Here is a 26,653-nt window from a genome sequence, read left to right on the forward strand (position 1 = left end):
GAAGAGAGTTCCCGTGGGTCCTGTGTGACTTTGGGTGAATGCAACAGCAGCCCAACGACCAGGGCACCCTTAGTTCAGAAAATTCTGCCGGGAGAACGTATTAGAGGAATGGAAAGCGCATAGCGCCTACTGATCCAGACCATGTGCATGCCGTGAGCGCATTATGGATGTGAGGGACTAAAGCGCACAATACGCGTCGTCAGCGCCCTCCTGCATCATCTTATCTGATCGATCTGATTAACTCTGTCGCCGCCGCCGCCGTGCAAAACCGCCCTAGCTGCTTTGGGCGAGTGGTACTGGCTATTATCGATAAGCACCCGTGGACTTTTCTTGTCAATCCCATTTCCGTGCCAAGGTCCACAGGTCGCGCAACACCCCAAACATGTCTGAGTCTGTAATAATCGAGGCGCCTCCCGCGACGGAAACTGCCCCTGTCAAGGGCATGAAGAAGAACGGTATGCGACAGCTGTGTGCGAGTTGCGCAACGGCATTCTAACTTTGCACAGGCAAGCAGTGGCACGACAACAAGGGCCCGTTCCGACCGAAGGCAGGTCAAACCTCTTGGGAGAAGCGCAGTGAGGAGAGGAAAGCGCTCGCTGCTGTCAAGGCCAAGGAGAAGGAGCTAAAGGAAGAGAAGGAGTCTGAGAGACAGGTAGGAAGCCATCCATGGTTACTGGCTACAGCGGAAAAAGGCTGACAATACAACAGCGACGAGTCGAAGCAATCAAGACCAAGCGCGCGGCCAAGGAAGAACGGGAGCGATTTGCCAAGATGGAGGAGAAGATGCATAAAAGGCGCGTAGAGCGCCTGAAGAGGAGAGAGAAGCGCAACAAGATGCTCAAGTCATGAGCTTGGTAGTGGCAGGATTGTAGTCAAACTGTAAAGCACGGTGAAGGAATTGCCGTTCCATAAGGAGCATGCCATATGGGCGCAGAGGAGCGACTGAAAGGCACAGAGACATGATACCCTAAGCATTTGGACATAGGAAAGAGTAAAACGCATTTTTCTTTTACAAAATGTTGTCCGCGGTCCTGAATTGCGCATTACTATCGTACACTGAGTATCCTAGACACATGGACATATGAGTACTTGTATAGGCAATTTGCAACTTCCTTTCACATGTTCAGCTACAGCTGGTTAGCGTGAGACCCCTGCAATGTCATGGCACGCGGCATCACCGACCAGTGCCGACGACCAACACCAACATGCCAGCTGAACATGGAGTCGCTTCACCTGCATTCAGGGCTGGCTGACCTCCGCCCAAACCTATACAGTTCCCGATCGGCGACGCGTGTGACATCAGATCCCGACAAGAAGGCGCATCCACATGTGCACAAGTCCTCTCGACACCACCACGACCGTCATCATGGCCATCACCGACACAGCTCCAGCAGACGCCATGCTGCAAAGGAAGCCATGCAGTCGGCCATTCAGATACAACCGCCTACCAGCTTTGGAGACTTGCTCAGGCAGGCGCGAGGGAGCAGAGACACCAGCCCTAGCCACAGTCGCAGAGAGAGCGTTGCGCCAGGACAGGCCGATGGCAGCGTCAACGGAAAGGAGGAAAGCACCCCAGGCATCACCATTCCGCCGCGGAGGCCACTCCGGCAGGCGGATGTGGAGCTAGAGGCAAAGAGGGTCGAGGCTAGAGAACGGTACGTCTGCGTCATTCGCTCTGCAGTTGGTAGCACTTGTTGCAGCAACATGTCTTCTCTAACATGGCGCGTAGAGACCTCCGTGCTGTCCTCCAGTCCCTCTCCGACCAGTCCCTCAAGACGTCGCGCCGTCTAGACGATACATACTACTCCATCCTCGAGAAGGTTTCCGTACTGCGCCAGACCATTGGAACGCTGCAAGAGCTATCGGGCTTGACCAAAGAGCTCCATGACAACTTCGAGTCGGACACCACAGAGCTGGTAGAGGATGTGACTGGTCAGGTAGAAGCCTTCGACGGCTTCAAGGCACAGCAAGAGCAGGTCAGCGGCTTGGAAGAGCGCATCAGAGCGGGCAAAGAGAAAGCAGATGCTTTGACAGCGAGACTTGAACGAGCGAAAGAGCGTGTCGACGCGAGGGCCAAGTCAGAAGCGCAGTGGCAGGCCAAGAATACCCGTATAGCTGTCCTCATACATACAGTTTGATCTATTGGGGCTGACATGACACAGATCGCGTGCGCATCTTCTGGGCCATAGTCGCCTTTGTAGTCACGCTTATACTAGCTCTCGTTCTCTTCCGCCCGGCTCAACCGACCCATCATGTACCTGAACCGCAGAGCACTCTCGACCCCGCGACCAGAGAAGCCATTTTGAACGCAGATATCCCAAACATAGCAAAAGAGGCAATCATAGGGCCGTTAACCAGCACCCCCAATCACGTCGTCGAGACCATTGATCCGCACCTTGTACTCGAGGACGATGAGCGATTGCGCGGATTCGACGAGCTGTAACGCTTTCTATCATGTTCCCCTCTAGCTTCTTCTCAAGTACCGTGATACCCCCTAGAACAATTCGACTTTAATACTCTTCACGATGATACGCCGTAGAACTTGGCCAGCTCTTCATCTACCACAAACAGCATCTTCCCTTTGATCGCACTCCCGTTGATGAGGAGCTCATGCGCTTCCACTGCGTCGCTCAGTCTCAACAGCTTCGCAACAACGGGATCTAATTTCCCCTCTCTTACTTTTTCCACAACAGCATAAAACTCCGCCACTTCTTTCTTCTTTGGGAACTCTATGTCAAGCGACCAGAAGCTCACTCGTGGAGGTTGCAACAGTGCTGCAAACAGTTCATCGATGCTTCCCAACATCTTGCTCCCATCATCAGCAATACTTCCCATGGCTCCAAAGACAACTACTTTGCCAACATCTTGCTTGGTTGCTGCGAGGAAGTCGTGTGCAGTCTTTTCATTGCAAACGCCATCATATGCAACGTCAACTCCTTTCCCGTCTGTCAGTGCATGAACTTGTTTAACAAGATCTGGAGCACTTCGATCCAGCGGCACCACACCCAACGAGCGGACATATTCAAACTTGCTCGGCGAACATGTTCCGATCATCTTGATACCCTGCAGATGTGAACATACGGAGTCAGTGTATGTCTCGCATGCATTCCGTACAGCGATAACTTACCATATCGAACGCCGTGACAAGCTGCGCAACAGCCGTACCCAGTCCTCCACTTGCACTCCCAATCAAGATGCTCGAGCCGGGCGCTAAATTCACACCACTGTGCTTCAGCATACCCCATGCTGTCATGTAATTCAGCGGCAGTGCACATATCTTTAGTGGATCGTCATGCTTATCCAGCTTCATGACTTCTTCATAGGGCAGCACGATATGTGTAGCGTGCGCACCAATGATACTCAATGCCGCCACTCTTTCTCCAACCTCCAGTCCTCTCTCTTCTGGCACAGCATCACCCAGCGCTATGATTTCGCCCACAAGGTCATACCCAGTTGTGAACCCAGGATCTTTTGCCAACGGATGAGGGTAGCCCCCGCAGCGTTGTATATTGTCGACTCCTGCGATACCAGCAACGAGAATGCGGATGAGGACTCCGCCGGCAGAAAGCGAGGCCGTGGGATCGAACGCTTCCCATCTTAGCACGGATGGCTTGCCAAATTCTGTGACTACCCAACGCCCTGGCGAAGTTGGTGTAGAAGAGGTGTTGGGTATTGAAAGGGAGGGAGACATGACTAGGAGTGGACACGAGAGGGAGGTTGTCGATAATCGAATTGTAACGGGTGACAAGCAGCACAGCACGAAGGACGAGGCTGCAACACTTGTATGTAAAAGTGCTGCGTTAGTACGATATGATTATCAAGAATGCACTATATCCTGCAGGGCGAAACTGTATTTCTAATCGATCGTCCCCACTCTGTGTCAGCATCTTGAGCCGTACATTCGATACCTCGGAACATTTGAACACCAACTAATCGACCATATCTCGATTGAATTCTCGTATTTTGTTTAGATATCGACTTCACACTGGTTTCCACTTCTTTCCTCCCAGCATCACCCACTCGTTATACTGGCTGGGCCAGACACAATTTCACTCAATAGCTCTTCCCATCGCCAGGCTTGCGCTTCAAGTCCTCGAGCTTTACGCCCTGAAGCATGCGTACGTTGACACAAGTCATTCCAGGAAAGAAACTAGGGTCTTTGGAGCGCACCATGCACGATGCGCCACAGGTGCCGCAGAAGTAATGATTCATCCTTTTGAAGCCAAAAGAGTAAGACTGTGTATCGAGGTCAGCGTACTTTAGCCTTTCAAAGCTTGCTTCAATCGTATCAGGCTTACTTTGAACTGCTCAATACTACCCTCGGTGAAAATGACGAGTTCGTTGGGCACGTAGACAAAGAGGTAGCCATTGCATACGCAGATGCTACAATTGCATTCCATCACAACCGCATTTGGGTCATCTAGTGGAGGTGAAACAGCGACAGAGTATCTGAAGGCACCGCAGTGGCATGATGCGTCGTAGGTTTTCTTTGGAGCGTCGGGTAACGGTGCAGTGGGGAGCGCAACATCGGGTTCGGCTGAGTCTGACATACTCCGCTATGCTGTAATTTTTTTGTTTGGGAAAGACTATTGCAATATCTGCTCAGGTTGGAAGTAAGAGAGCCTGAAGATAGCGGGTGAGATGTAAGATTGGCGGACTATGGAGTCCTTGATATCAACAGCTGCTGCCTAAAGTATCGTACTGCGTCCCACACACAAGCTGCCATTCCTACCTTTAACGTTCGCAAAGATCGACCCATGGTTTATTCGTCGTGGCATGTAAGGTGCCCTGCTGCTATCGCGAATCAGATGTATTGACACATGCTGCCGTGACGCGTGTGGCATGCGAAGTCAGCTGAGGACCACTCGCTGACTCGGTAGCGCGCCTGCCTGAGGATATGGCTTTTGCGTTCTCGTATCGGCTTATCGATTGGGGCTAAGATTACATACCCGTGTCATGAGGTTCATGGTGAAGGTTCCCCCACCTGAAGTTATCTGGTCCAGGCCTCTGTTCGTTTATTCCTGCCGAATACCCGTTTCTTCGGTTTTGCATTACTTCTCCGAATGTGATTCGTAGCGTCCAGTTGCGCATAGAGAACGATAACGCTGGAGAGTGAAAGTCGTTGGTGTGAGGATACAGTGAAAGGATTAGAAGATCTCACAAGCTGGCATGATGTTAAGTTTCAAAAAAGGTGCTTCATTATACAAACTTGAACTAAATGGCAATCGGGTATCTTTAATCGATTACATCGAGTCTACACACTCACACTGTATGAGAATTTCGAGCTGTAAATCCAACAGGCTCAAGCCTGTGCTGGGCGCACAACACACTAAGAGTCGGTTCTTTGTTCAACTCAGTTGAAGGCTAGCGGATGTGGCGATATATTGAAGCTGATACCCAGCAACGTCCAAGCACAGTTCGGCCAAAACGATCGTGATGCAAACCTGCTAGATGGAGAGAATGACCAGGCGCCATGTATGATGTGTGCGGACGAGAAGAAGTGAATCACACGTACTTATCCTCAAGAGCGTATGACAAAATAGGACGCCCGGCCTAGTAATGAGGAAGCGTACTCCGGTTTCTTCGATAATTCAGCATACAGGACGACAGCAAACACCGACTTACCTTGTTGCAACGATCAAAAGCTGGGAAAGATGGGATAACTTCACGGAAACCTAAAGGTGATCAGCGTGTAAAGTGGGTACAGATTATCTTTTTGTTACCATTAGAGGTCCTAACTGAAGTGGCCTGGTGACGGCGACTTACGCTCCCTTATCTCAGCGTGCTTGTAACGCCGCATACTCCGATCCAACCATACTGTGATGTACATGATAAGCTAGATAGCCCAGACTCCAAAAAGGTTGGCCTATCACTACTCAAACTATAACCAATTCCCAGTTCGCTGAAGACAACAAGGCGCAACAAATCCCCAGGACAGTGGCCCCGGGAAGAAAGCAAATGAAGATACTGGGGATCTTACTTTTAGATGAAAATATCCAGCTCATGTCTCCGAACCTCGTCCTCCTCAAATGTTGGGTAAGCTGGAACCATGGCATCGGCGTTTTGAACATAAGCATCGTTGTAGATGCGCCAGTAAGGTTGTCGCACCTTGCGAGCTGGATGGAAGAGACCGGCCCAAACGTAGTTCATGACGAGCGGAGTACCAATGGCGTTGCGGACACCCTCAATAGCCTCAATGATGCGGTCAATGACGTGAGGACTGGTTTCAAACAAGTTTGGCCAAAGGAGATTGAGCAAGTGAATCATCGCGTCTTCACAGTCGAGACCGACACAACCAAGAGCAACATGCTTGACTACCGAAGCAGCAGTCTGTCGGTGCACTTGGTCTCGATCAATGAGAGCATCCTCGAGAAGTGGTGTGATAGCGTAGACGTAGTCCTTCGCCATCTCGCCAATGTACTCAAACATGAAGGATAACGACTTGAGTACACCATTCTGAACGTTGAGCTCCGGCACGCGATATTCATTCATAAGGGCCGGAAGGACAGTAAAGGGCGCACAGGTCTCTGCAACGATACCGATAGCGACGGCAGTACAGACACGAGACTGTCGCTCTTGGACTCTGAGGTTACCAAGAAGGGTAGCCAACACATCCTGAGGACCGATGGCTTTGGCGATATAACCGAAAGTATTGTTGGCAGCACGACGGATACCCTTTTTGTGAGCCTTGAGCATGTCCAAAAGTTCGAAGCAGATTCGCATCCATTCGCGAGGGTTGACATAGTTTGCGCCTCGATCAGCGATGCGTCCCACCAGATCGATGGTGTTCTCCTGTACCTTCTCATGTCGATTGCGAAGAATGGGTGTCAGACGAGGCAGCAGATCTTTGATAGGCGGTTGCATAGCGTGGAGACCAACGACTGTGACAATAGCGCGCAGAGCACCAAGAATGGACCCAAGGACCTCAGGGTACTCCTCACCAAGATATTCATATAGCGCCTGCGCAAGCTTGATGAGCTGTGGATCCTCGTCGCACTTCTGCATCACGAAAGTGATTCGGGAGATAAGGTCCGCCGCTTGCTGGCGAACTGTAGCGGACTTGTTGTTAAGCCTAGCGAGAACCGTCGCGACGATCTGAGGTAGGTAAGTCTTTGTACGCTCACCCAGTGCGTTGACGACCGTAGCAAAACCGTCGATGACAATAGGGTCCTCGATAGTCTGATCCTGAAAAGCGACGAGGACACCATCAATTAGCTGCTCTTCCAAACGCTGGTCGACATCATGAGCTCCGAGGGTGCTGATGACCTTGTCAACAGTTTCGACCGTCATCTTGCGGTATGCTTCGTTCTCATCCTTCATGTTGTTGACAATGCGGCCGACTATCTCAGCAACACCGGCCTTCTGGGCCAAGTCCACAGTGGTGTCGACCACCTGTCGGTAGTTGCGCTTGTCGAGAGCCATACGGCGCACCCAGAAATGCTTGAAGAATTCAGGCAGAACATTGTCCTTGAGGTAGACTGGTGTTACACCTGCAGTGTTTGAACACTGGGAAACGACCTTGAGCACAACTTTCTTCATCTCTTCGTCGGGTGATTGGAACTCGCGGATGACAATTTCCATGATCTGACTCGTGTAGTAGTTGGAGTACTCCTCGTCCATGAGCGGAATAACATAACCGACAGCCTTCAAGAAAGATGCAAGAGCCTTACCACGTTGGCGACGAGCTCCGGTCCAAAGAGGATTCAAGATGTCGTCGAAGGACTCGATACCGTACGGGCTGGCAGCTTCGGCCAGGGCAGCAAGCGCAAGAGCTGTGACCATGCGGACCTTTGGCTGTTCGTCGTTCAAATTCTCGCCGATGCACTCCACGAGTCCCTTGAGGTGAGGGAGAATAGCACAACCCATCAATATAGGAATCTGCTGAACAATCTTCACGCCAGTGTGACGCGCGTGCCACGACTTTTTGGATCGACATACAGCTCGGAGGAAGGGGAGGAGAGCGGGGATACCTAGGGCGGATGCGACGACGGCGAAGGCTCGAGCGGTAGTGTTCCGGACGTATTCGTCTTGGTGATCTAGATCTGGACGCATTGTACTGATCATGTGGGCGAGACCAGCAGCCTTTGCAAGGTTGGAAATAATTTCCCGACCTTCGACACGTGCATAGTAGTCCTGGTCGATAAGAAGAGGCTCAATAACAACGAGGATCTTGTGAACGTAGGGTCGGACAAGGTCGTCGAGCTTGTAAAGAACACGATCGATAACTTTGACAAGCAAATGGCGCTCCTGATCCTCCAACGTGCGCTCCATCAGTAGTGGCAGAATCTGGTTGAAGAGAGCTCCTGCGCCGAATTGCCGGGCGTTGTCTGTTAGTTGTCGAAGTGCAGTCTTTCGCATAGGCGGCGTTCCGTTCTTGACCTTGAGCAACAGTCGCATGATCTTGCGCTCTTTCAGTTCCTCCACTGTCATCTCATTCTCGTCTGCACCATCTGTGAGCTTTCCAAAGTATTTCATGTCCTCATTCTTGAAGAACTGCAGATCACCAACGCCAGGAATCTCTGTAGGCAGCTGCTTGCCCATGGCAGCCAAGCTGTTGTCTGCTTCTGGGATCAAGAAACCCTGGTATCCTGTTGGAAGTGCGGGCATGCCCACCGGCCGCCGCACTGGCTCGTACCCTGGAGGTGCCTCGAGGACCTTGTATCCTTCGGCTTCACCAGGAAGCATCATGTCGAGCTGCTCATCGGAGAGGGGAGCATTGCGGTTCGAGATGTCGGTACCGAATGCGAATGTCTGCGCAACTGGACGGGCGCCGTTCGCAGCGGGAGCGGGTGTTGCCGTGCTGGCAGGGGCTACAGCAGTGGTATCCCAACGTGATCGGGTTGGCTGAGCGGCCTCGACCTTGTCGTCCTCGGGTGCAGGTGACCATCGCGACCGCTTCTTGGGCTCCGACTCAACCTTGACGCCGTCGGCCTCTTCCTTGATCGCAGGGGTTTCGGCGTCGCCAGCCTCGTCCCACCGTCTCCTCTTGCGAGTCTTCTTCATCGGCGGAGTCTTGTCGCCATCGACGGGAGTAGACTCATCGTCTTTGAGCGTAGGCTTGTGGTCAAGTACCTCGTTCCCCCCCGTCCTTTCCTTCTCCTCGATCAACTTCTTTACACGCGCTTCTTCGCGCTCAAACTCGCGCTGCTTCATCACGTCCTTGTACGACTGGCCACCGTCTTCGCCATCCTTGGCAAACGGATCTGCCCGCGATGGAGAGAGTGCGCGGTCGAATCGCCGTCGCTGGTAGTCAGTCTCGCGTGATGCGATCTGAGCCTGCTTCTCGCGACTGTCGAGGATATCCGCCTCTCCCGCATCGCCGTGCGCGAATTCGTTCATCATCTCCTTGGATGCTGTGTACTGCCCGACAAGGCTCCGGCCATTCAGTTGGACGTCCTCCATGTCGTTGTCGTCGTCGGCAACGGCGATGGAACTGACGTAGTCGCCATTGTTTCCGCCGTACAGCTCCTTATCGAGGGGCTCGTTGAGTGACTGCTTGTTGTTCGACGTGTCCCCGTTGGCGGCGCCGTTGGCCCTCGAGTTTCCTGCGCGCGGCCCGGCCATTTTTGCAGCAGGTTGTGACGGTTGGGTTGGGATTGGGGTGATTGAGGCGATGGCAACCTGTGAGCTTCTCCAAAGTTTCGCGATGCCCTGCTTGGCGGCGGCCGCATTGGTGCTAGCGCATCTAGCTTAGTCACCCACCCTCCCATGCCTCTCGAAACTCATGGCTTGGAGTCGTCTCAGCACGCGGGCGCACAAAACGTCGCCAGGCTACACCACTGCAAGGCTCTCAGACATGACTTCATCAATACCAGCCACACTCAAGCCAAGCGGCGTGGCCATCCTTCTCAGTGTGCCTACGACCGGTACCCTAGTCCGCCTCGCAATATATCGAAATGCGGCACACCCATCTGCCAACGGGCGAACGTAGGCCATTTAGCTTTACCCGTCCACTCAAACCGGTTCATGCGTGCATTGTTCTTGGGTTTAACGCAAAGTGAAGTACCAGCTTACTTGACGCCTACAGATGCAAGTTGCAAGAGCCTGCAAGAATGCGGAGCCGACGCGTTGCCATGTGCTGCATGATCTCCGAAGGCGCAAGATAGCGCTGGACTGCTCAGCCTTGAGTTCTGTCGCCCTGGTGGCGCCTCGCCTGCATGCGCGTCTCTTCTACGTTGGGTAGCACGCGGAGTGGCTACTCCTGACCAAAATAATTCCAAGAAGCCGAGGAGCTCTAGTTCTTCTGTTGTCTTGAGCTCCAGAGGCAACGGACCCACTTGACAAACTAAAACGAAGCACTGGCACAACAGCGGGCACTGTTCGTCAGTCGATTATGTGGCTCGCTGATCTTCTTCGTTACCTGAGATTGCGCCAGCCATCACGAGATGCTCACACCGCCAGCGCGAATTATGCTTCGTCATCATTAAACCCCGTACTTTGACGTCGACGTGATTGCAGTCGTTGCAAGGGAGGTTCTTCGTGGCCACAAGCCTCGCGGCACTTCGTGGGTTATCCGCAGAAACCCACCAGGCCCTACTACTGATTCTAAAAATACGTCTCACCCAGCGGGGACCTCCCAAAACCGCCGAACTATCGTGACTGCAGGCCTCGCAATACGGGCCCTAGCAACGAATAATCGAAGGCGCAGTGTTGCGCGAGCCAAGCTAACGGTGATTTACGCAGCTCCGGGCTTTCTGCGCAAGGGCTTGAAACGGGCAGATCGGTTCTATGCTGCTGCCAGCCACACAGTAAAGTCGTACCGTGCCGGGGTCCGTGGTAGTGGTAAGGTCGCGGCATGCTGCTGATAATGGAGGGACGCTGTCCCACGTCGTTACGAGGGGTTAATCCTGCCTCTTGATTTATTGCGTTGCTCGTGCCCACTGTTTCGTTTTCCCCAACCACGTTTGCCGTCGTTGGTATTTCTTCAGGCCTCCCTCGTTTCGGCTGAACGGCCTCAAAAAAATGGCGGCTGTGGCGCAGAGTCATGTCCAGGATGACGTACATCCACTCTTGAGGCATCCAAGGCCGATTAAGAGGGATTCTGCAAGAGCGCAGCGCATGCTTGGCTTTATCGCAGACTCTGAGGAAGCTTTGAGAAACTTACAACGCGAGAAGTCGGTAACAACACGATGGTTAGAACGACCGATGTACGAGCATTTGGAGGTCTCCGATGTCGAGGAAGAACAGGGCCATCGTTTGGACGTAACGAAAGAGCAGGAGGAAGAGGCCGCCGAGGAGAGGCCACCGGTCGTTGAGGAGAAGCCAAAGGTCATCGAGGAGAACCCAGAGGTTGTCGAAGAGAAACCAAAGGCAGACAGTGACTCTGATTTATTGGACAAATGGACGAACCCGGATCGTCCGACTTCGTCTTTCAATCCCGAAGAAACTTTGAGGAAGCTCCCGGAAACAACCCCGAACGCTAAACTCGACACATCCTTCATCAAGCGACGACCACTCCCACTCACACGACCGGTATCGTATAATCCGCAACACCTGCTATCGCCCGAATGGATTGCTTCCCCTTCCACGATGAGCCCCAACACGCCAGGTCAGCGCCCTGCATCGTCGTCCCTTGATAGTCCAGACAAGCCAAGGAGTAGCATCTCCTCACGAGGTAGCTGCGAATGTGAGAGGCCACAAGTACACCCTTCGCAATGGACATACCCCCCGATAAACGACCCGAAGGTCTCACAAACGCAACGTCCCATTTCATACCATCCTCAAAGCTTTACTGCACTCGACAGTCCACCAATGCAATCACGACCGCGGCCTACGTCTTTCGCAACCTACCATCAACGAAATCGCTCGGGCGCTAAGATCGCTTCCTCGCGCGGGTTAAGAAACAACAGCTACCCGATGAACTCCTCTCGGCCCATGTCGGGGAGTATACCCAAAGCTGTCTCAGGCGAGAATATTGAGAACGATATGGTTTACCAACAATACGGAGATGATGAAGTCGGGCCACCTACGCCGGTAACATCTTCGAAACTTGCGTTTTCCCCGCCACCAGTGTTCTCGGCCACGCCAGCGACGCCGATACATTCCACGTTGGATGCTTTTGATGCCATCGAAGAAAAGAGCAAGCCAGAGAAGAAGATCAAACACAGATGGTCGACAATACCGCAAGCATTGAAGAACTTTGGGGCTAGAAGAAGAGACTCGTCAGCTACACATGAGCCAGCAAAGTTCGCAACCGTAGTTGAAGACTTACGGAGAATGAACCTGACGCAAGAAAATCTGCACGTCTATGAAACCGAAGTGAGCCAAGACCCAACGGCATCCAAACGTCTGTCGACCGTCGATCTTATCCCAACACCAACCTACTCTCCCTTTGACTTAAGCGTTAAATCCACCCAATTCGAAGCACCCCTTCCAGCACCCTTCGCCCCCTGGGCCGATGGCCCTCCAAGTCCCGCTGCCTCCGCAGACCGACGCCGCAGCAGCGGAAATTCGCTATCGCCAACCACGATGCACTCCCGGCTATCCGTCGAGAACGTCTCGCAAGTACGTCCGTTTTCGATGCAATCACGACCTCTGTCGATGCAATCACAGCGCAGCAGCATGATCGCCCTACCTTCTCCAAATATTACCTGCACAGCTCCACAACAACATCAGCGCCCTACCTTCGACGTCTCCGTGAGCCCTCGAGCAGGAACACCTAGTTCTCGACGCAACACGCCAGCTATTGAACGCACGTGTATCCTGTGCAAGACGGCGAAACCTATATGGGAATTTAGTGAGCGCAGGATAACGGCGAACTGCTGGCACGAACCTGCAACTTGTGTCGGATGTTTACAGTCGTGGGTTAGGCAATGTGCAAGTTCACATGGATTCGATGCATGTACATGTCCTGAGTGCGGAGAGGCTATGGCCAGAGAGGACATTGGTGCTTGGGGCGAGGTATCACCGCTCTGAAAGAATGGGTGGAGCTGTGTTCCTAGCCCTCGTGAGGGACTCGATGCTCATATCTGCTTGTATATATTTAGCCTTCGTAGCGACTTCTTCTTTCTCTTCAGACAGTGCAATATTCTAGCTTATGTTTCCTGCTGGCCTGTATGTATTACCATAATATTTAAACATAGTTCATCATCAAGTACTATTTGTTCACTCGCGTGCGCATTCTAGATCTCTTAAAATGCGAGTTACCACTCACGGTCTTTTCGTCCTCGTTGAGGAGCATGTGCTTAAAATCGATGTTGAATTAGAACCATACAAACTCTGTAACACATTGTTTAGTGCACATGAGATGTGCATCGTTCAAGGTAGTTATACAAACAAATCATAAAATTTCGTAATGACGAAAAAGTTCCGTGAACCATAATGAGAATAGAAGAAGCTTTTCAAAGCCATCGCGCTATGCAACAAGTACCCCATGTACCAAACCAGCGTTTGAACGTGTCCTAATACCCTTACTGGATGGTAGCTGTGGCAGCAGTCCAAGGAGTGTCACGCGTAGGATCAAGCGATGTGCCAACACAGTCAGTCAAGAACTTGTGCCAGCCATCTACAGTGCCTTCGACAAGACCAGCCCGAACGTCTGCACTGCACTGGGTGGTAACGAACCACGCTGCACTTCCAAAGCTCTTTTCATCGTCGCTGTTGACCAGAGCAAGTACTGCCTCCAAACCGGCGTTTTCTCCTGCAGCTTTTGCTTGGGTCACAGCGTCTGCGCCGGCGACATCGGTAGCGTACTTCTCGACAAACGGTGGCATCGCCATCACTAAACGGGTGTAAAGTCAGTTCGTGTTCCACGTGCGATCCACCTGACGGTTTTGCTTACTCCTCGTGCCTTGACCAGGTCGGCCTGGGAAATGGTTCTTCTTGTACTTGAAGTCACCGCTCTCGAAAATCTCATAGGCGACTATGGCAGCCTTCTCGCCCTTGGCGGTGATCTTGTAAGTATCGAAAGCCTTGTTGAGAGCGGTAGCAGCTTGTGTCGCATCGGCACATTCATCGGGGAAATCCGCACCGGCGCAGGATTGGGTGGCGGGTGCGATGGCGATCAAGTTGGCTGCAGTCAACTCTGTTGCATCTGTCTCTGGGACGTCGTCGGGGCAGTCAGGAATAGGTGCCGCAAAGGCGCAGAGTGCAAAGGCACCTGCAAAGAGGATGTTCTTCTTGAAACCCATGTTGTTTATAGGTTGGTGGATTGTGATGCTCTAGTGTAGAGGTCGACTGACGAGGCTGAGTTGTTGGGATTCTAGAAGGTATTCTGGTTCAGGGTGAGGAGGCCTTAAGTACAAAGGGACACTCGTGAACTCTTGAATTCTGATGTTCTGTTGAAGTGAACAGCGGGGACAGTGTCTTATAAATGAGTGACTTTGAATTGAATACGCTTCAGCCCAGCAGAAACAAGTGATCTAAATAAGGGGTTGAGAGACCGTGAGGAGGCAGTGTAGTGAAGGAAGGGGAACGGCCAAGATATAGACGGTGCGCCTCAAGGCCTCCCTTCGAACAGCCCGTCAGCATGATAGTCAGGACCCTGTCCTACAATGGCACCAGATCAATGAGAAGTCACTGCCAATCATTGCTTGTCGAGGTGACGAACAATGCACGTGAATGCGCGTTGTGCGACTGTGATTGGGTGTGCGTCAATGACCGGCCGGGGGTGTTTCGAAACGTGAAACGAGCGAGGTCAAGCTTTTGCCAATACCGACTGACAGGAGTTATACCCGCTTCTAGTACCACTACAACAAGATTATAAGGCGAATTCTGTGGCACAAAGCACTCGACGGAGGCGAGATGATCTCTCGTGGCTGGCCGCTGACGGAAGGATGCTTTTGCATGCTTATGCTCTTGTGTCAGGCAGCTCCTCAGCCGCAGCCGCCCCACTTTAAAAGCCGTCAGCAAAGGGGACATTTGCGCCGCTCCAGCGCTTAGTCTATAGGGAGCACAAGTCCCCCAAACCATCAGTCGCGTTTCCGAGGCCTACGGCTATTCTACCGCCTTCCAGCAGCTGCAAGTGCCGCTAACACGGAATTTGTAGGCTAACTCCGGTCCCGCCTGCCACATTTGCAATGATTGACATCATTGGTGTTGATCCGCCACCACGGCAGGATTGCCCCACCAAGTTGCTTGGATACATCCTGCCCCTCATTGCACTCTGTTCCAGCGATTGAAATCTTATCCAACTAAACTTCACTTTTATTATATCATTCCTCGTATCCAAAATGCCTGCCGTCGAGACTAAGTTTGACCCCAAGGAGTAAGTTGCATGTCAATTGTTATGATGCAGATGAGTTTGGCTGGTCGAGTAGATTATCCCCAATCTGCAGCCTGAAGCTCTGTATCTTTATATCCGTTTCCTTCGAGTATTGGCTGATGTAAATCTAGCATGCAGTTCCGTCGCCTGGGACCCGCTGGGTTGAAGGTATCGGTTCTGAGCCTTGGAGGTTGGTTGACGTACGGAGGAACCCAAAAAGGCTCCATCGTGAAGGACTGCATGCAAGAAGCATGGAACCATGGCATCAACTTCTTTGACACTGCAGAAGTCTATGCAGCTGGCGAGTGCGAACTTGAAATGGGAAAGGCTTTCAAGGAGCTGCAATGGCCGCGCGACGAATATGTCTTGTCCACAAAGGTAAGATGTGCTTAGTGTCGAAATGCGATGAATCTAGGCTAACAACATTGGGAAGGTCTTCTTTGGAACCCAGAGGAAGGAGCCGAACACTAGGTAGGACATATGCTTTACATACCTTTACTTGACTAATGAACATGTAGGGGTCTATCCAAGAAGCACATCGTCGAGGGCTTGAAGAGCTCGTTGAAGCGTCTTGATCACTCTTACGTTGACGTTGTCTTTGCTCACCGCTACGATCCTGAGTATGCAACAATCTAGTCATTTCCTTCGATTGCGAGCTGATGTATCTCTAGCGTCGGGATGAAGGAGATTGTCGAAGCTTTCACCCAGACTATTCAGATGAACCTGGCATACTACTGGGGAACTTCCGAGTGGTCTGCAGAGCAGATCCAGGAGGCATGTGACATTGCCGAGAAGTACAACCTTATCGCCCCTATCGTCGAGCAGCCCCAGTACAACGCCTTCCACCGTGAGCGTTTCGAGAAGGAATATGCACCCTTGTACAAGAAGTACCAATACGGAACGACCATTTGGTCACCTTTGGTAAACAATAACCCTACATGAATCGCATGCGACACATTTACTGACTTCATGTACCAATCTCTAGGCGTCAGGCATGCTGACTGGTAAATACAATGATGGTATTCCTGAGGACTCTCGCTTCGCCACGAACCCCGAATTCTTCAAGAACTCAATCGAGGCGCTGAAGAGTGAAGAGGGACAGGCTAAGATCAAGAAGGTCAAGGAGCTAACCAAGATTGCGGAAAAGCTAGGAGGTTCCACTACTCAGCTTGCTCTTGCTTGGGCAGCCAAAAACCCGAATGTGTCTACAGTCATTCTTGGTGCGACGAAGCCCGAACAGGTCAAGGACAACTGTGGCGCTATCAAGTTGCTCGACAAGTTGACACCGGAGCTCATGGAGGAGATTGAGAAGATCCTCGACAACAAGCCGTAAGGTCCTCCGATACGGCTGTAAGGCCTGGTCAAAGCCCGCAGCGTACCCAACCGATCTAGAGTAGCTTATGTAGTGTAATGGAAGTTAAATCGACAGCCTCAGTTGTGTCGAACGTATTAGGGGTCCATGATTTGCTTTCTAACTGCTTTCTAATCTTATGCGTCGAGCTGAGTGCTATAGACGCGCTATGGCGTAGGAGGTCGGTTTGCGAAAATGTGGCGATTGGGCTGCGGCGGCAGCTCTACGTACTGCACAACGTGACCGTACGGGGAAGGATAACGCTTCTCTAAGTGGATGCATGTTACACAAAGAAGTGTGGTAGAGGACGATACACTCGCCACAGGAAGAGATGCCCCCCCGAGACTTGTCGGGGTCGAGGTCTGCCAAGAGTGGCTACGGCAGGCCTTCAACAAAGTACATGACACGAAAGCCGCCGGATTTTGCGTACCGACCCTTTCTTTTTGCACTGTGAAGCTGGGATATTACGTATCGCATCGCGCCACTGCACCGTCAGCCGTCTGCAAGCTCTAGACCGGACGAGGTGCAGAGCCGCAGACTCGAGCCGCTAAACACCAGCGGATCTCAAGCTGCTTCCGCGCCCTGGCTCTGATTGACCCAAAAGCTGTTCGGCTCGATCTTGTGCACTGACCGCCTCATCTTCCAACCTCCAGGCCCGGAGTCGCGCAGATTCCAAATCGTTAGCTTGGGCTGTGTTCCCGCCGACGATCTTCCAGTGCGTAGTGCATTATTTCGTGCCTGGCTTGCTACTAAATCGCGTTGAACATCGCACTGCAAGTGTAAGAGTTATCCCTGACACATCCTTCAGACCAGCTTGCCCTCTGCTGTGCTACATCCGACTCTGCGACGCCAAGAGCACCATCGCTTGTCTCAATTGCGTCGACCACTCGTCGCCCATTACGTCCATCTCCCCATCATCGCCCTTTCTCTCAACTCGGAAGCACCAGGAACTGAACCTCGGCAACAGTGAGAACCTGATGTAAGCCTCAACTCTTCTTGCTCGGTCAATCCACCACGAAGACGCGGCTCACTGCGGCCTGTCTAGTCGTCATAGTTGAGCGCCGACGATACAGACAGCTGTGCGTTTCGGATGTGCGCAAGGGTTCAACGTTGACTTGTAAACTGACCAATCTCTAGCGTGTTGCTCACTGTATTTCCACGGCCGGCCTATCCGCCAACTCAGCGCCGAAAGAGACAACCGTTTTGTCCATAAAGTGTGCGTGTTGATCAATGCAGCTCACATAGCATGGCTACGACTATCAAGACCGACCCCTCCTCTGGGGACGCGAATTATCACAACAATAGCAGTGGTATGTTGGCTCTCTCTTGGCATTATACAGTGCTTTAATCCCTCGGTGTTTTGACGTTGGATCTGTTTTGTCTCCGCTTCGCGACTCCTACACCTTGTTCTTGGCACGCGGAGACGCTCTCCACTATTGGTCCGCACTTGTTGAAGCACTCTTGCGTCTTCACCCCACTCCCGCAAACGTGCTGCAGAGACAAGACCAGTCTCGTCAAGGCAAGCTTTACCGGTGTCGGCATGAACGTTGCACACGTGCCTCACGGCTCGCCTGCATGCCGGACGTTGACAACGGCGCATGAACGAGAAACCAGCATGCGAACTCTTGTGTGCCTCAGTCGATACAAGGCTCCGGAGACACTACATATACATGGCTGCACTACTTTCGCTTCCCGTCCAAGCTTATCACACATACACATACCTAATTTCTTTTTGTTTTCTTAATCCTTCGCATAATACCAAAACACCATGTCGCATGCTCGTTATATGTCCTGGCCCGATGCGCACGTGCTGACCATGGCGCCCACCTACCCTCCACCCGGCGCTGCCAACGAGTACCCTTCTCCTGCCGCTTCTCGTCGACCTTCCGAGTGTTTCTCTGAGATGAGTATGAGCAGCAGCAGGAGAGGCAGCTTGGCTGGATTTGCGTCGGACATGGAGAGTACAGGGCAGTGGCAATCTATAGGCAGCGAATCAAAAAGTCCTTTAGCGCAATTTGGATTCTTCAAGAGTCTGACCGACAAGAAGACTACGAGAGGTTTGTCGACCATGGTCTTGGCTCTATCGGTTACTGACTCTTGCAAGATGGCCAACCGCCAAAGAGAAGAGGACCTAAACCGGACAGCAAACCTGCCTTGACACGGCGACAGGAGTTGAACCGCCAGGCACAAAGGTAAACTCAGGAGTGCTACGCGCGATATCACACACTGACCCATAGACAAGAACACACCGGGAAAGAAAAGAGCTGTATATCAAAGCTCTTGAACAGGAGGTGATACGTCTCAAGGACACGTTCGCCGCTACGTCTCGGGAACGAGACGCTTTCGCACAAGAGAACCGGCGACTGAGAGAATTGCTTATGGCGCATGGAATCTCCTTCGACACTTCCAGCCCAGCAAACAACGGCATGGGTCGAGTTGATAGCTCTGCCTATGGAAGTTCTACGGGTAGCGTATCAGGCTATGGGCCAGGATCAGCGTCGACTGGCTACACATCACCACCAACAGGCGGATCAGTTTCTCATGATGGCATGAGTGGCCAGCCCTTGACTCTGCAACAACAAGCCCAACAGTCACATCATCAACAGCAGCATGGGCTCGACTATGACCAGATTGGGATAGACTTCGTTTTAACGTACGACCGATCGCCCTACCTTTCTCCTCCACCCCAGCAGTAATGCGCTTGCGTCTTTTCTCTTCGTTCTGTTCGACTTCCGTACGTTATTCTTTATCTTTACACGCGCTGTTCTGACGATTGCGTCTGACAGGCTCGAGCGACCTTGCATGGATCACATGCAGTTTTTAATGGTACGCGCCCACGACGCCGACGAAAACATTAGTGGTCATGCGCTCATGGCCACCGCCCCTCCCGACGCGCATATCGCAAATTGCCCCGAGGAGAAGTATCCACATCAGATGCCGGACGTCAAGATGCCGGACTTGATGAAGCTGCTCGATTTGAGCAACCGTCTGCCCCTTGATGGGGAGATCACGCCCATTATGGCCTGGGCGAAGATCCTACAAGACGAGAACATTCGGGATCTTTCCAAGCAAGACATTGAGCTCATGAAGACAGAGCTCCTTGCCAAAGTCCGCTGCTACGGGTACGTCGAAAACAAGGCAGACGATTGAACCAGAGTGTTTACTGACATCGGCTAGCTTTGGCGCAGTCCTTGAGGAGTTTGAAGTCAGCGACGCCCTGATGACTGTTCTTGCTGGCAAATTCTCGAATGGTCCTACGCCCGCATAATGTCTAGTCAAGAGAAACGAAGTACTAGTTGTGTCTTTTTTCTGATAATATGTAATGTCACTCGCTCGGTATAAGCAATAATATAAGCACGTTGACCTCACGTCTCTATCATGATTGGCACTGCCGTAGCGCGCGAGGTGAGGGTTTGCCCATAGGGATATCGCCATGTTGTGTTAATCAAAGTGTTGCAATAGTGTCGTAGTGGCGTTGGACAGAATGTTAGTAAGCGAACACAGTCATAACACGCTGTTAAATGTTGATGTAGCGATTGCCCACTATCTAAGACCCCCCTGCTCCTGCGCTAGGGAGCGCAGAAGCAGGGTCCAGTCCGTGCGTCAGCCTGTAACTTGAGTGTTGGTGAAACTACGTCGCAACACGTCGTGTCTAGCTCTATAAACCCCTCGTCAATATATACGTGTTTGTTGTCTTGACTTCTCTGTTTCTGCTGTTAAAACATCCCCGATCACGAACCTGCCCATCCCCCACCGAGCTTGTTTTCGCTGTCCCCATCATGGCGGAGCTCAGGTGAGTTGTGACTACGAAATGCATGTGAGACATACACTGACTCCGTGTCTCCAAGTGTTTATGATAACGATCCGACCATCTACCTGTTCACCTCCCTGACCGCCGGCTCCTCCCATATCGTCACAGCTACCTCGCGAATTGAAACAATCCTACGAGCGAACAAGATCCCGTTCAAAGGAGTAGATACTGCGACTGATGAGCTCGCAAAGAAGCTATTCCAGCGGAGAGCGAGCGGAAAGAAGCTCCCTCTGATAGTCAAAGAAGGATATGTCTTGGGTGTAGGTACAGAACGCGGCACGTAGCTAGGACGGGAAGGCTAATCTATGTAATATAGGGCATTACAGAGATCGAAGAATGGAACGAATACGATGAGATCCGAGAAGCGTTGGGCGTCACATCAGCCTTCACGCCCTTCCCTGCGAAACCCGGGCCCCCGCCTATGGCTGCACCAGCTACCACCACCTCTTCCTTCTCATCCACAAGCACAGCTGCAAAGAAGGAGAATGTTGTCACACCTAGTCTGGAGACAAACCTGGCGCTCCGGGAGCTAGGTGCTGAAGCCGCGAAGAAGGCCGCTTCGTTGAAGCCCGTGCCAAGTAACATCAAAACTACAAACCCCCTGCTGGCAGAGAAGACGAACACACCCACCTCAGCGACGTCGAAAAAGAGCCCCACAAAAGAAGACCCTGGTAGCATCCTCTCGCCGAAGTCTGTCCCACTACCTGAGACGCCGAAGCTTGCAACGCCTGCTACACCGACCACGACTCAAGACACAAAGCCTGCTGTCTCCACTACCAAAACAGAAGCCAAGCCTGCTACCTCGAGTACGTCGACCAAAGACGCGAAGGCCGCTGCACCGAGCACGAACAAAGACACCAAAGCAAAGGACGCAAAGGCAAAAGACGCAAAAGCAAAGGACAGCAAGACAAAAGATACTAAAGTAAAAACCACATCCTCGAAAGATGCAAAGTCCAAGTCCACGAGAAAACCCACGGGAGGTCTCTTTGGCCTAGGAAAAGCTCCAGCAAAGTCAAAATCGAAATCCTCAAGTAGCAAAGACACAAAGAGTAAAGATGCAAAATCAAAGAGCACGAAGGGTACAAAAGCAGCTGCGCAACCGAGTATCCCCAAGCTTTCGGATCTGCAGAAGCCTGTACATGGGCCCTCCTCGATGCACGACGATGCGAAGAACCCTGCGCTTAGTGCTGGACCGATAGATTCGACAAAGGACGAAGAAAGCGAAGAAGAAGAATCCGAGGAGGAGAGTTCTGAGGAGGAAGCTGATGCGAAGGAGCCAGCTACTGCAGCCAAGGTCCCAGGAAAAATAGAGAAGAAGGCGACTGTAGCTGCGGAAGAGAGCAGCGAAGAAGAGGAAGATAGCGACGAAGAGGAAGAAGACAGTGAAGAGGAGGACAGCGATGATGAGAAGAAACCTGCACCGTTGGCTGCAAAAGGGAAAGCAGCTACACAGGCTAAGGAAGACGAAGCAGAAGAGAGTTCAGAGGAAGAAGACAGCGAGGAAGAGGAAGAGACCTCAGAGGAAGAGGAAGCGGATGTGCCAAAGACGCAGAAACAGAGTGCTAAGGATGCCAGTAAAGCTGGTGTGAGTGTGAAGGACTAGCGTGGGAGCGAGTAGGTTTTGGAACAGGCGCTGTATATAGTTCCGAGTGCATGACTGCAGGAATAGATGCATCAAAGTATATGTAATCAACTTTGGACCATGCTGGATATCTTTACTTGCAGGGAAACTCGTCTGTCTGTTCTAGTGACGAATATAATCTGATCATGAAGGATGAGGGAAATGCAAGCGTGCGTGAATACGAGGCACAAGACGAAGCTCCAGTCATCAGCAGCACTACTGATGCTCATAAAGACTGATACGGACCAGATCACGACAATGAGCGGGATACAGTAGGATTGAATAGCAGCTAGAACTCTTGTTATTGATAGGGCTACGGGATCATACTCTTATATCAGGCGCATTTCACTAGTGCTAACGCTTTATGTTGCGTTAGGTAGGTGCTGGAAAAAGTTTCGAGTCTAAACTGAGGTGGAAAATTTGACATGATCGAATACGCGCTTAAGTACGCGTTGTGGTTTGATGAGAATGACGCAACTGCGTTGGTTTGCATCACTTCAACACATCGTGGATATTTTTTAGTATATATTTTTTTGAATCAATATTTTTTTCATCAATCTTCAGTAGTATAGTGGTCAGTATTTCCGCTTGTCACCATAACTGGCAACTCGCGGGAGACCGGGGTTCAATTCCCCGCTGGAGAGCAATGTTCTTTTTCCCTTTTTTTGCTTTCTGGTTCTAGCCTCACAGCTGCGTGGATTGGGACAATTCTCGCTTGCTTGTGGAACGACAGTGGAAGAACGATCCTCTTTTTGTCTCTATACTATGTAACAACATAACATGGATCGTGGACCTGTTGTGTGCTGCTGTGATGGCTTCTGCATGCGTTCCTTGCTGAGAACCGTGGCTGTCTTTCGCGCCGAAGACACGTCCATCCACCTCCACCTCACCACACTATCCGGTCGCTCCGGAATGCTCCAAGACATCACGGCAGTCGTGTCGTTACAAAGCGTCAACAGAATTAGAAATCCCATTACCATCTGCCGCTCATGCACGGGCTCGACGTGTCCGTGGGTACCCAGGCACCACAGTGTTGGAAAACGAGTATACTTTATGTATCCTTGGACTGCCTACGTATGTATACCAAGGCAGTCAAGACGCTTCGATCCATTTCACACACCATCAGCCTCAAAATGAATCCGAGTTACTGTCATGGAGGCTTTGGTTTGTTTCAGCTCCGTACATGTTTCGGAGCAGCGGCGCTGATGCCAGGTAAGCCAAGACCGACGAGAGGCCAAGGTATCTCCCCGAGCAGAAACACGTATCGCAATGAGCTCGTCAGCTTCGGAACATATCATAGACTTTTGCCAATATGAGCAGCTTGCTATACACCATCTAGACGACTACCATGTGCGAGGTTCGCGTATTCGTGTCAATTCTGCAATGTCCGTGGGTGAGCCGTGTATTTATTGCAACCACCACATCAGATGAAAACTCCGTCCATTCCTCGTTCATAGTCTAAGCCTCGATTATGCACTCGTGGAGAACTATAGCCTACTAGCAGCGTAATCGACAAACGTAGTCAAAGCTAGCGCCTCTGTGCTTGAGACAAGCACAACGAAGCTCTTGGGACGAAGATGCCAATGCCGCCATACCAGGTCGGCTCCCAACCTGATTCCCGCAGGCGTGCGAGTACACTGTAGCATACGACGGCTTCTCTGGCTTCCAAGAGATTATTGCCGCAGCATTCGTCACCCACTGTTGCTTGTTCTATTACCAGTGTCTTGGAAAACATCGATCAAGTCCCTTCTCTACCCCTTCTTATTTATCCAAGCTGGCATCCAATAGCAATAAAATGTCACGATTTCCAAACGAGGAATACAGCAGCTTTCCTTTGACTTCTACTTCTATTCATTCCGAGGCCATGTATGCTTCCCCGAGATTCCTCAACTGCAAGTTCTTCACTTGGGTATCATTCCTCCTCATCGGCTTCCCCTTTATCCTTCTCTGGAATCAGACCAGTCTAGAAAACCTCTCTGTCCAGTATGCCCGACCGCATCCGAAGCTCATTCCGCAGTTCGTTGCACACGGTGACTCGAAGTGTTTACCAGAAGTTTCACCGGAACTCATTGAAGAGGCTACAACAAAGCGTGCTACATGTCGAAAATACTCCCCTTTTGCAACCGGAAGGGCGCGCATCGCAACCGTCACAGCTCATTTCGGCAAATCGAAGGAGTACTACCAGAAAGCGTTCCGGACACACCTCCTCCACGCCTTGGTCCACGGAACCGAGGTCAGAGTGATGTGCGATCCAATTGTAGATGACCTGTGGAACAAACCGGCCTTCATACTCAACCTGCTGTAAGTGTCCCTGAGCGAACTGCTTGTGAGACATGTATTGACTTTGTACACCCACGCTTAGCATGCGCGAGATGTTGAAACCAGCCAAAGAACGTCTGGAGTGGATTCAATGGGTTGATCGAGACACCATCATTCTCGACCAATGCCGCCCTATATCGAGCTTCCTGCCACCAGAGAAAGCACGCTTCGGTTCGTGGTGGCGCCGCGACGATGAGCAACTACAGACTCCGGCGAACACAACGCATATGCTTGTGACCAAGGACTGGAACGGTCTCAACAACGGTATCTTTCTACTTCGTGTCAACAGTTGGGCGATTGAACTCTTCACAGCCATTCTTGCCTTCCGCCACTACAATCCCGGCGTCGACCTCCCCTTCACCGAACAATCTGCCATGGAACACGTCCTACAGACCGACCAGTTCAGAGATGGAGCGCACTTCGTACCACAACATTGGTTCAATGGGTACGAAGAAGGCGGAGCACAAAAGTTCGAAGAGAGAGAGGACGTGGAAGGGTTAGACAAACGTCATGTAAGAAGAGGCGATTATCTGGTCCACTTTGCTGGGCGTGGAAAGAGGGGAGATTTATTGAATGAATGGAGCGAGATGTTGAACAAATCAGACAATGTATGGGAAAAAGGCAGAGTGCAGAGGGACGTTTCGGGTGAAGTTGAGGCGTTTTGGAGAGATCTTGGGTATGGGACATGAACCAATCACGTAGGCAGACAAGCTGACGCAACCTGGTTGGCGCAACTCATCAATCATATCGTTCGCATTAGATGTCTCCATGACTCAGTAGTAGGCGGATCCTGGTGCATAGTCCGCTTTTGTACCTGGAAAAGCGCCAGCGGGAGGACTGCGTTCGTCCTCGTCCGCGCTATCATCTTCAGCGCCTTCGAAAGGCTCGCTCGGGTCTGGAGGCGCCCGCATGCGAACCAAAGCGTCCTCGTCTAACGCTGGTACAATGAACATCTTCGTTGTGTGATACTCGCGCCCAGAAGGCATGCTTGCGAGTAACGGTTCCGAGGGAGGCACCAGTTGGACGCCAACCTATTATCGTCAGCCACACTCCATGACGAAACAAGGAGCAAGTAGACATACAGTGTCGTTTTGCTTTTCCCACTTCTTCAGCAACATGTCAACAATCCGACCCTCTTCGAATTTGCCGGCATCAGTACCCCAGTCTACACCCTTTTCAATCTTACGATCTTCTCTCTTCTCTTGCCACTCCTTTTTTAGCTTGGAGAAACCAGACGACTTCTTCTCTTCCTCGGCACCTAGCGAGGCAAAGCCAAGCTCCTTCTTTGCGCCCCGTAGCCACGCAATGCCCTCTCCTGTTTTACCACCCGCTTCAGCATCACAGGCGAGGAACCGACAGGCCTTACCCTTTGCCGTGCGTCGCAAGTCATCCACGTATTTCAGCAGGTCGTCGTTGACCTTGGAAGACCGTCCCATCATAGCTTGAGCTTTGGCAGCGTGTTCGGACGACGCAAGGCACAGTCGCGCGAAGAGATGGGCGCGGACCTTGGGTATATCGGACCCTCTAAACATCCAGTCTTTACTTTGCTTGTTCCTGTCTTCTATCACCACAGCTGGGTACGGGTCATCTTTCAGCACCGTAATAAGTGTAGCTTCAGCCATGGTCAGCTCCGCCAACGCTCCCAGCACGGATGCTGATATGTCTATGGCGGCAGGCTGTGAATTATACTGGCCTGATCGGTTCAACAAGTATGTGTGTATAGAGTTGGCTTCAAGAAAGTGCTTCATAGCAGCACCAATGGCCGTCGCGCGTTGTTCGGGCGAGGGTACGGTCGCGTTGTAGAGCGTATGTAGTTGTGCTCGAGCCTGGAGGCTGTATACGTATGCCAATGTGGAGAGTGTGTAGCATAGCTCGCTCTCAAGGCTCTTGAGCTTTACTCTTGCAGGTTCGCGGCCCGGTATTGAGGATCCCAGTGTCGAGCGCCATTCCACCTCGAGCTCTTTGACCAAGATCAGGTCGATCTCTTCTCCCGCGCAGCTTGCACCGCTCAGACCCGCATCGAGGGCGAACAGGTACGGTATGTAATCGTTGAGGGCGGATGTTACCGTGGAGAGGTTCGAGGCTTGTGAGGCAGGAGGTATGCGCTTGTGTCGCTTGAGCACGTCACGAAGGACGCCTCGCGCAGTGGTTGCGCAGTTTGGCAGGGATGGATGTGTGCTGCTGTTGAAATAGTCGGTGAATGATATGCTGGAAGTCGTTGGTAGGACGAAGGGGAAGGGCATCTTGTTGGGCGTCGATTGTTGTTGTGGTTGTTGTTGCTGTTCGTAGCGGTCGCTGACGCAGGTACGCGGTCGTAGCGGGGTTGAGGAGCTAGCCTTGGTCTCATCA

The 26,653-nt window shown here is 51.8% G+C and overlaps 12 protein-coding genes and 1 non-coding gene across 13 annotated transcripts; 8 read left to right on the forward strand and 5 right to left on the reverse strand.

Annotated features, from left to right (window-relative positions):
• Positions 1 to 351: 351 nt before the first annotated feature.
• On the forward strand, positions 352 to 1,109 carry CC77DRAFT_1024515 (hypothetical protein). The gene is made up of 3 exons (XM_018525889.1): positions 352 to 455; positions 507 to 652; positions 709 to 1,109. Exons 1-3 carry the CDS (start codon positions 383 to 385, stop codon positions 847 to 849), a joined length of 360 nt encoding a protein of 119 aa, XP_018381508.1. The 5' UTR covers positions 352 to 382; the 3' UTR covers positions 850 to 1,109.
• Positions 1,110 to 1,119: 10 nt separating this feature from the next.
• CC77DRAFT_1034591 (hypothetical protein) lies at positions 1,120 to 2,443 on the forward strand (the record flags this gene model as incomplete). Its single annotated transcript, XM_018526881.1, has 4 exons — positions 1,120 to 1,136; positions 1,275 to 1,655; positions 1,730 to 2,109; positions 2,163 to 2,443. The coding sequence occupies 4 exons, from the start codon at positions 1,120 to 1,122 to the stop codon at positions 2,441 to 2,443; spliced, it is 1,059 nt and encodes a 352-aa protein (XP_018381509.1).
• Positions 2,444 to 2,750: 307 nt separating this feature from the next.
• CC77DRAFT_1078917 (GroES-like protein) lies at positions 2,751 to 3,957 on the reverse strand (the record flags this gene model as incomplete). The annotated part of the gene is made up of 3 exons (XM_018529294.1): positions 3,166 to 3,957; positions 2,854 to 2,975; positions 2,751 to 2,774 (listed from the first exon to the last, which is right to left on the reverse strand). The coding sequence occupies exons 1-3, from the start codon at positions 3,689 to 3,691 to the stop codon at positions 2,751 to 2,753; spliced, it is 672 nt and encodes a 223-aa protein (XP_018381510.1). The 5' UTR covers positions 3,692 to 3,957.
• Positions 3,837 to 4,651, reverse strand: CC77DRAFT_1024517 (hypothetical protein). Its single transcript, XM_018525890.1, has 2 exons — positions 4,299 to 4,651; positions 3,837 to 4,236 (listed from the first exon to the last, which is right to left on the reverse strand). The coding sequence occupies exons 1-2, from the start codon at positions 4,548 to 4,550 to the stop codon at positions 4,054 to 4,056; spliced, it is 435 nt and encodes a 144-aa protein (XP_018381511.1). The 5' UTR covers positions 4,551 to 4,651; the 3' UTR covers positions 3,837 to 4,053.
• Positions 4,652 to 5,521: 870 nt separating this feature from the next.
• On the reverse strand, positions 5,522 to 9,564 carry CC77DRAFT_1012758 (splicing factor 3B subunit 1; the record flags this gene model as incomplete). The annotated part of the gene is made up of 4 exons (XM_018523789.1): positions 5,522 to 5,581; positions 5,626 to 5,675; positions 5,767 to 5,836; positions 6,016 to 9,564. The coding sequence occupies 4 exons, from the start codon at positions 9,562 to 9,564 to the stop codon at positions 5,522 to 5,524; spliced, it is 3,729 nt and encodes a 1,242-aa protein (XP_018381512.1).
• Positions 9,565 to 10,962: 1,398 nt separating this feature from the next.
• CC77DRAFT_1065655 (hypothetical protein) lies at positions 10,963 to 12,915 on the forward strand (the record flags this gene model as incomplete). Its single annotated transcript, XM_018528831.1, has 1 exon — positions 10,963 to 12,915. One exon carries the CDS (start codon positions 10,963 to 10,965, stop codon positions 12,913 to 12,915), a length of 1,953 nt encoding a protein of 650 aa, XP_018381513.1.
• Positions 12,916 to 13,162: 247 nt separating this feature from the next.
• On the reverse strand, positions 13,163 to 14,321 carry CC77DRAFT_418849 (hypothetical protein). Its single transcript, XM_018531625.1, has 2 exons — positions 13,781 to 14,321; positions 13,163 to 13,720 (listed from the first exon to the last, which is right to left on the reverse strand). The coding sequence occupies exons 1-2, from the start codon at positions 14,127 to 14,129 to the stop codon at positions 13,410 to 13,412; spliced, it is 660 nt and encodes a 219-aa protein (XP_018381514.1). The 5' UTR covers positions 14,130 to 14,321; the 3' UTR covers positions 13,163 to 13,409.
• Positions 14,322 to 15,034: 713 nt separating this feature from the next.
• CC77DRAFT_1024523 (voltage-gated potassium channel subunit beta-1 channel subunit beta-1) lies at positions 15,035 to 16,655 on the forward strand. The gene is made up of 6 exons (XM_018525891.1): positions 15,035 to 15,205; positions 15,334 to 15,580; positions 15,636 to 15,673; positions 15,721 to 15,822; positions 15,874 to 16,123; positions 16,188 to 16,655. The coding sequence occupies exons 1-6, from the start codon at positions 15,171 to 15,173 to the stop codon at positions 16,533 to 16,535; spliced, it is 1,020 nt and encodes a 339-aa protein (XP_018381515.1). The 5' UTR covers positions 15,035 to 15,170; the 3' UTR covers positions 16,536 to 16,655.
• Positions 16,656 to 18,369: 1,714 nt separating this feature from the next.
• Positions 18,370 to 19,821, forward strand: CC77DRAFT_945447 (hypothetical protein; the record flags this gene model as incomplete). Its single annotated transcript, XM_018535023.1, has 5 exons — positions 18,370 to 18,610; positions 18,658 to 18,745; positions 18,796 to 19,206; positions 19,340 to 19,675; positions 19,731 to 19,821. The coding sequence occupies 5 exons, from the start codon at positions 18,370 to 18,372 to the stop codon at positions 19,819 to 19,821; spliced, it is 1,167 nt and encodes a 388-aa protein (XP_018381516.1).
• Positions 19,822 to 20,177: 356 nt separating this feature from the next.
• CC77DRAFT_1043763 (hypothetical protein) lies at positions 20,178 to 22,075 on the forward strand. Its single transcript, XM_018527329.1, has 3 exons — positions 20,178 to 20,346; positions 20,402 to 20,624; positions 20,681 to 22,075. The coding sequence occupies exons 1-3, from the start codon at positions 20,333 to 20,335 to the stop codon at positions 21,965 to 21,967; spliced, it is 1,524 nt and encodes a 507-aa protein (XP_018381517.1). The 5' UTR covers positions 20,178 to 20,332; the 3' UTR covers positions 21,968 to 22,075.
• A 467-nt stretch (positions 22,076 to 22,542) lies between these two features.
• On the forward strand, positions 22,543 to 22,629 carry CC77DRAFT_t93. The gene has a single exon. It is a non-coding gene; the product is annotated as a tRNA-Asp (tRNA).
• Positions 22,630 to 23,780: 1,151 nt separating this feature from the next.
• On the forward strand, positions 23,781 to 24,993 carry CC77DRAFT_1034599 (galactosyl transferase GMA12/MNN10 family protein; the record flags this gene model as incomplete). Its single annotated transcript, XM_018526882.1, has 3 exons — positions 23,781 to 23,851; positions 23,948 to 24,286; positions 24,348 to 24,993. 3 exons carry the CDS (start codon positions 23,781 to 23,783, stop codon positions 24,991 to 24,993), a joined length of 1,056 nt encoding a protein of 351 aa, XP_018381518.1.
• Positions 24,709 to 26,653, reverse strand: CC77DRAFT_422587 (pH-response regulator protein palC). Its single transcript, XM_018531628.1, has 2 exons — positions 25,387 to 26,653; positions 24,709 to 25,335 (listed from the first exon to the last, which is right to left on the reverse strand). The coding sequence occupies exons 1-2, from the start codon at positions 26,545 to 26,547 to the stop codon at positions 25,078 to 25,080; spliced, it is 1,419 nt and encodes a 472-aa protein (XP_018381519.1). The 5' UTR covers positions 26,548 to 26,653; the 3' UTR covers positions 24,709 to 25,077.

Source organism: Alternaria alternata (assembly GCF_001642055.1).
Source record: "Alternaria alternata strain SRC1lrK2f unplaced genomic scaffold CC77scaffold_23, whole genome shotgun sequence".
Lineage (NCBI taxonomy): Eukaryota > Fungi > Ascomycota > Dothideomycetes > Pleosporales > Pleosporaceae > Alternaria > Alternaria alternata.

Bases quoted from the DNA above. Each gene is read 5' to 3' on its own strand.
- CC77DRAFT_1024515 (XM_018525889.1), top strand. From the start codon at position 383: ATGTCTGAGTCTGTAATAATCGAGGCGCCTCCCGCGACGGAAACTGCC. The intron at 456-506 runs GTATGCGACAGC...AACTTTGCACAG, and splicing joins CAAGGGCATGAAGAAGAACG to GCAAGCAGTGGCACGACAAC. The intron at 653-708 runs GTAGGAAGCCAT...ACAATACAACAG, and splicing joins AGAAGGAGTCTGAGAGACAG to CGACGAGTCGAAGCAATCAA.
- CC77DRAFT_418849 (XM_018531625.1), bottom strand. From the start codon at position 14,129: ATGGGTTTCAAGAAGAACATCCTCTTTGCAGGTGCCTTTGCACTCTGC. The intron at 13,721-13,780 runs GTAAGCAAAACC...ACACCCGTTTAG, and splicing joins ACCTGGTCAAGGCACGAGGA to TGATGGCGATGCCACCGTTT.
- CC77DRAFT_1024523 (XM_018525891.1), top strand. From the start codon at position 15,171: ATGCCTGCCGTCGAGACTAAGTTTGACCCCAAGGA. The intron at 15,823-15,873 runs GTATGCAACAAT...ATGTATCTCTAG, and splicing joins GCTCACCGCTACGATCCTGA to CGTCGGGATGAAGGAGATTG. The intron at 16,124-16,187 runs GTAAACAATAAC...ACCAATCTCTAG, and splicing joins CGACCATTTGGTCACCTTTG to GCGTCAGGCATGCTGACTGG.
- CC77DRAFT_1024517 (XM_018525890.1), bottom strand. From the start codon at position 4,550: ATGTCAGACTCAGCCGAACCCGATGTTGCGCTCCCCACTGCACCGTTA. The intron at 4,237-4,298 runs GTAAGCCTGATA...CTCGATACACAG, and splicing joins GTAGTATTGAGCAGTTCAAA to TCTTACTCTTTTGGCTTCAA.
- CC77DRAFT_1043763 (XM_018527329.1), top strand. The intron at 20,625-20,680 runs GTAGGTACAGAA...TATGTAATATAG, and splicing joins AAGAAGGATATGTCTTGGGT to GGCATTACAGAGATCGAAGA.
- CC77DRAFT_422587 (XM_018531628.1), bottom strand. From the start codon at position 26,547: ATGCCCTTCCCCTTCGTCCTACCAACGACTTCCAGCATATCATTCACC. The intron at 25,336-25,386 runs GTATGTCTACTT...TGACGATAATAG, and splicing joins GGGAAAAGCAAAACGACACT to GTTGGCGTCCAACTGGTGCC.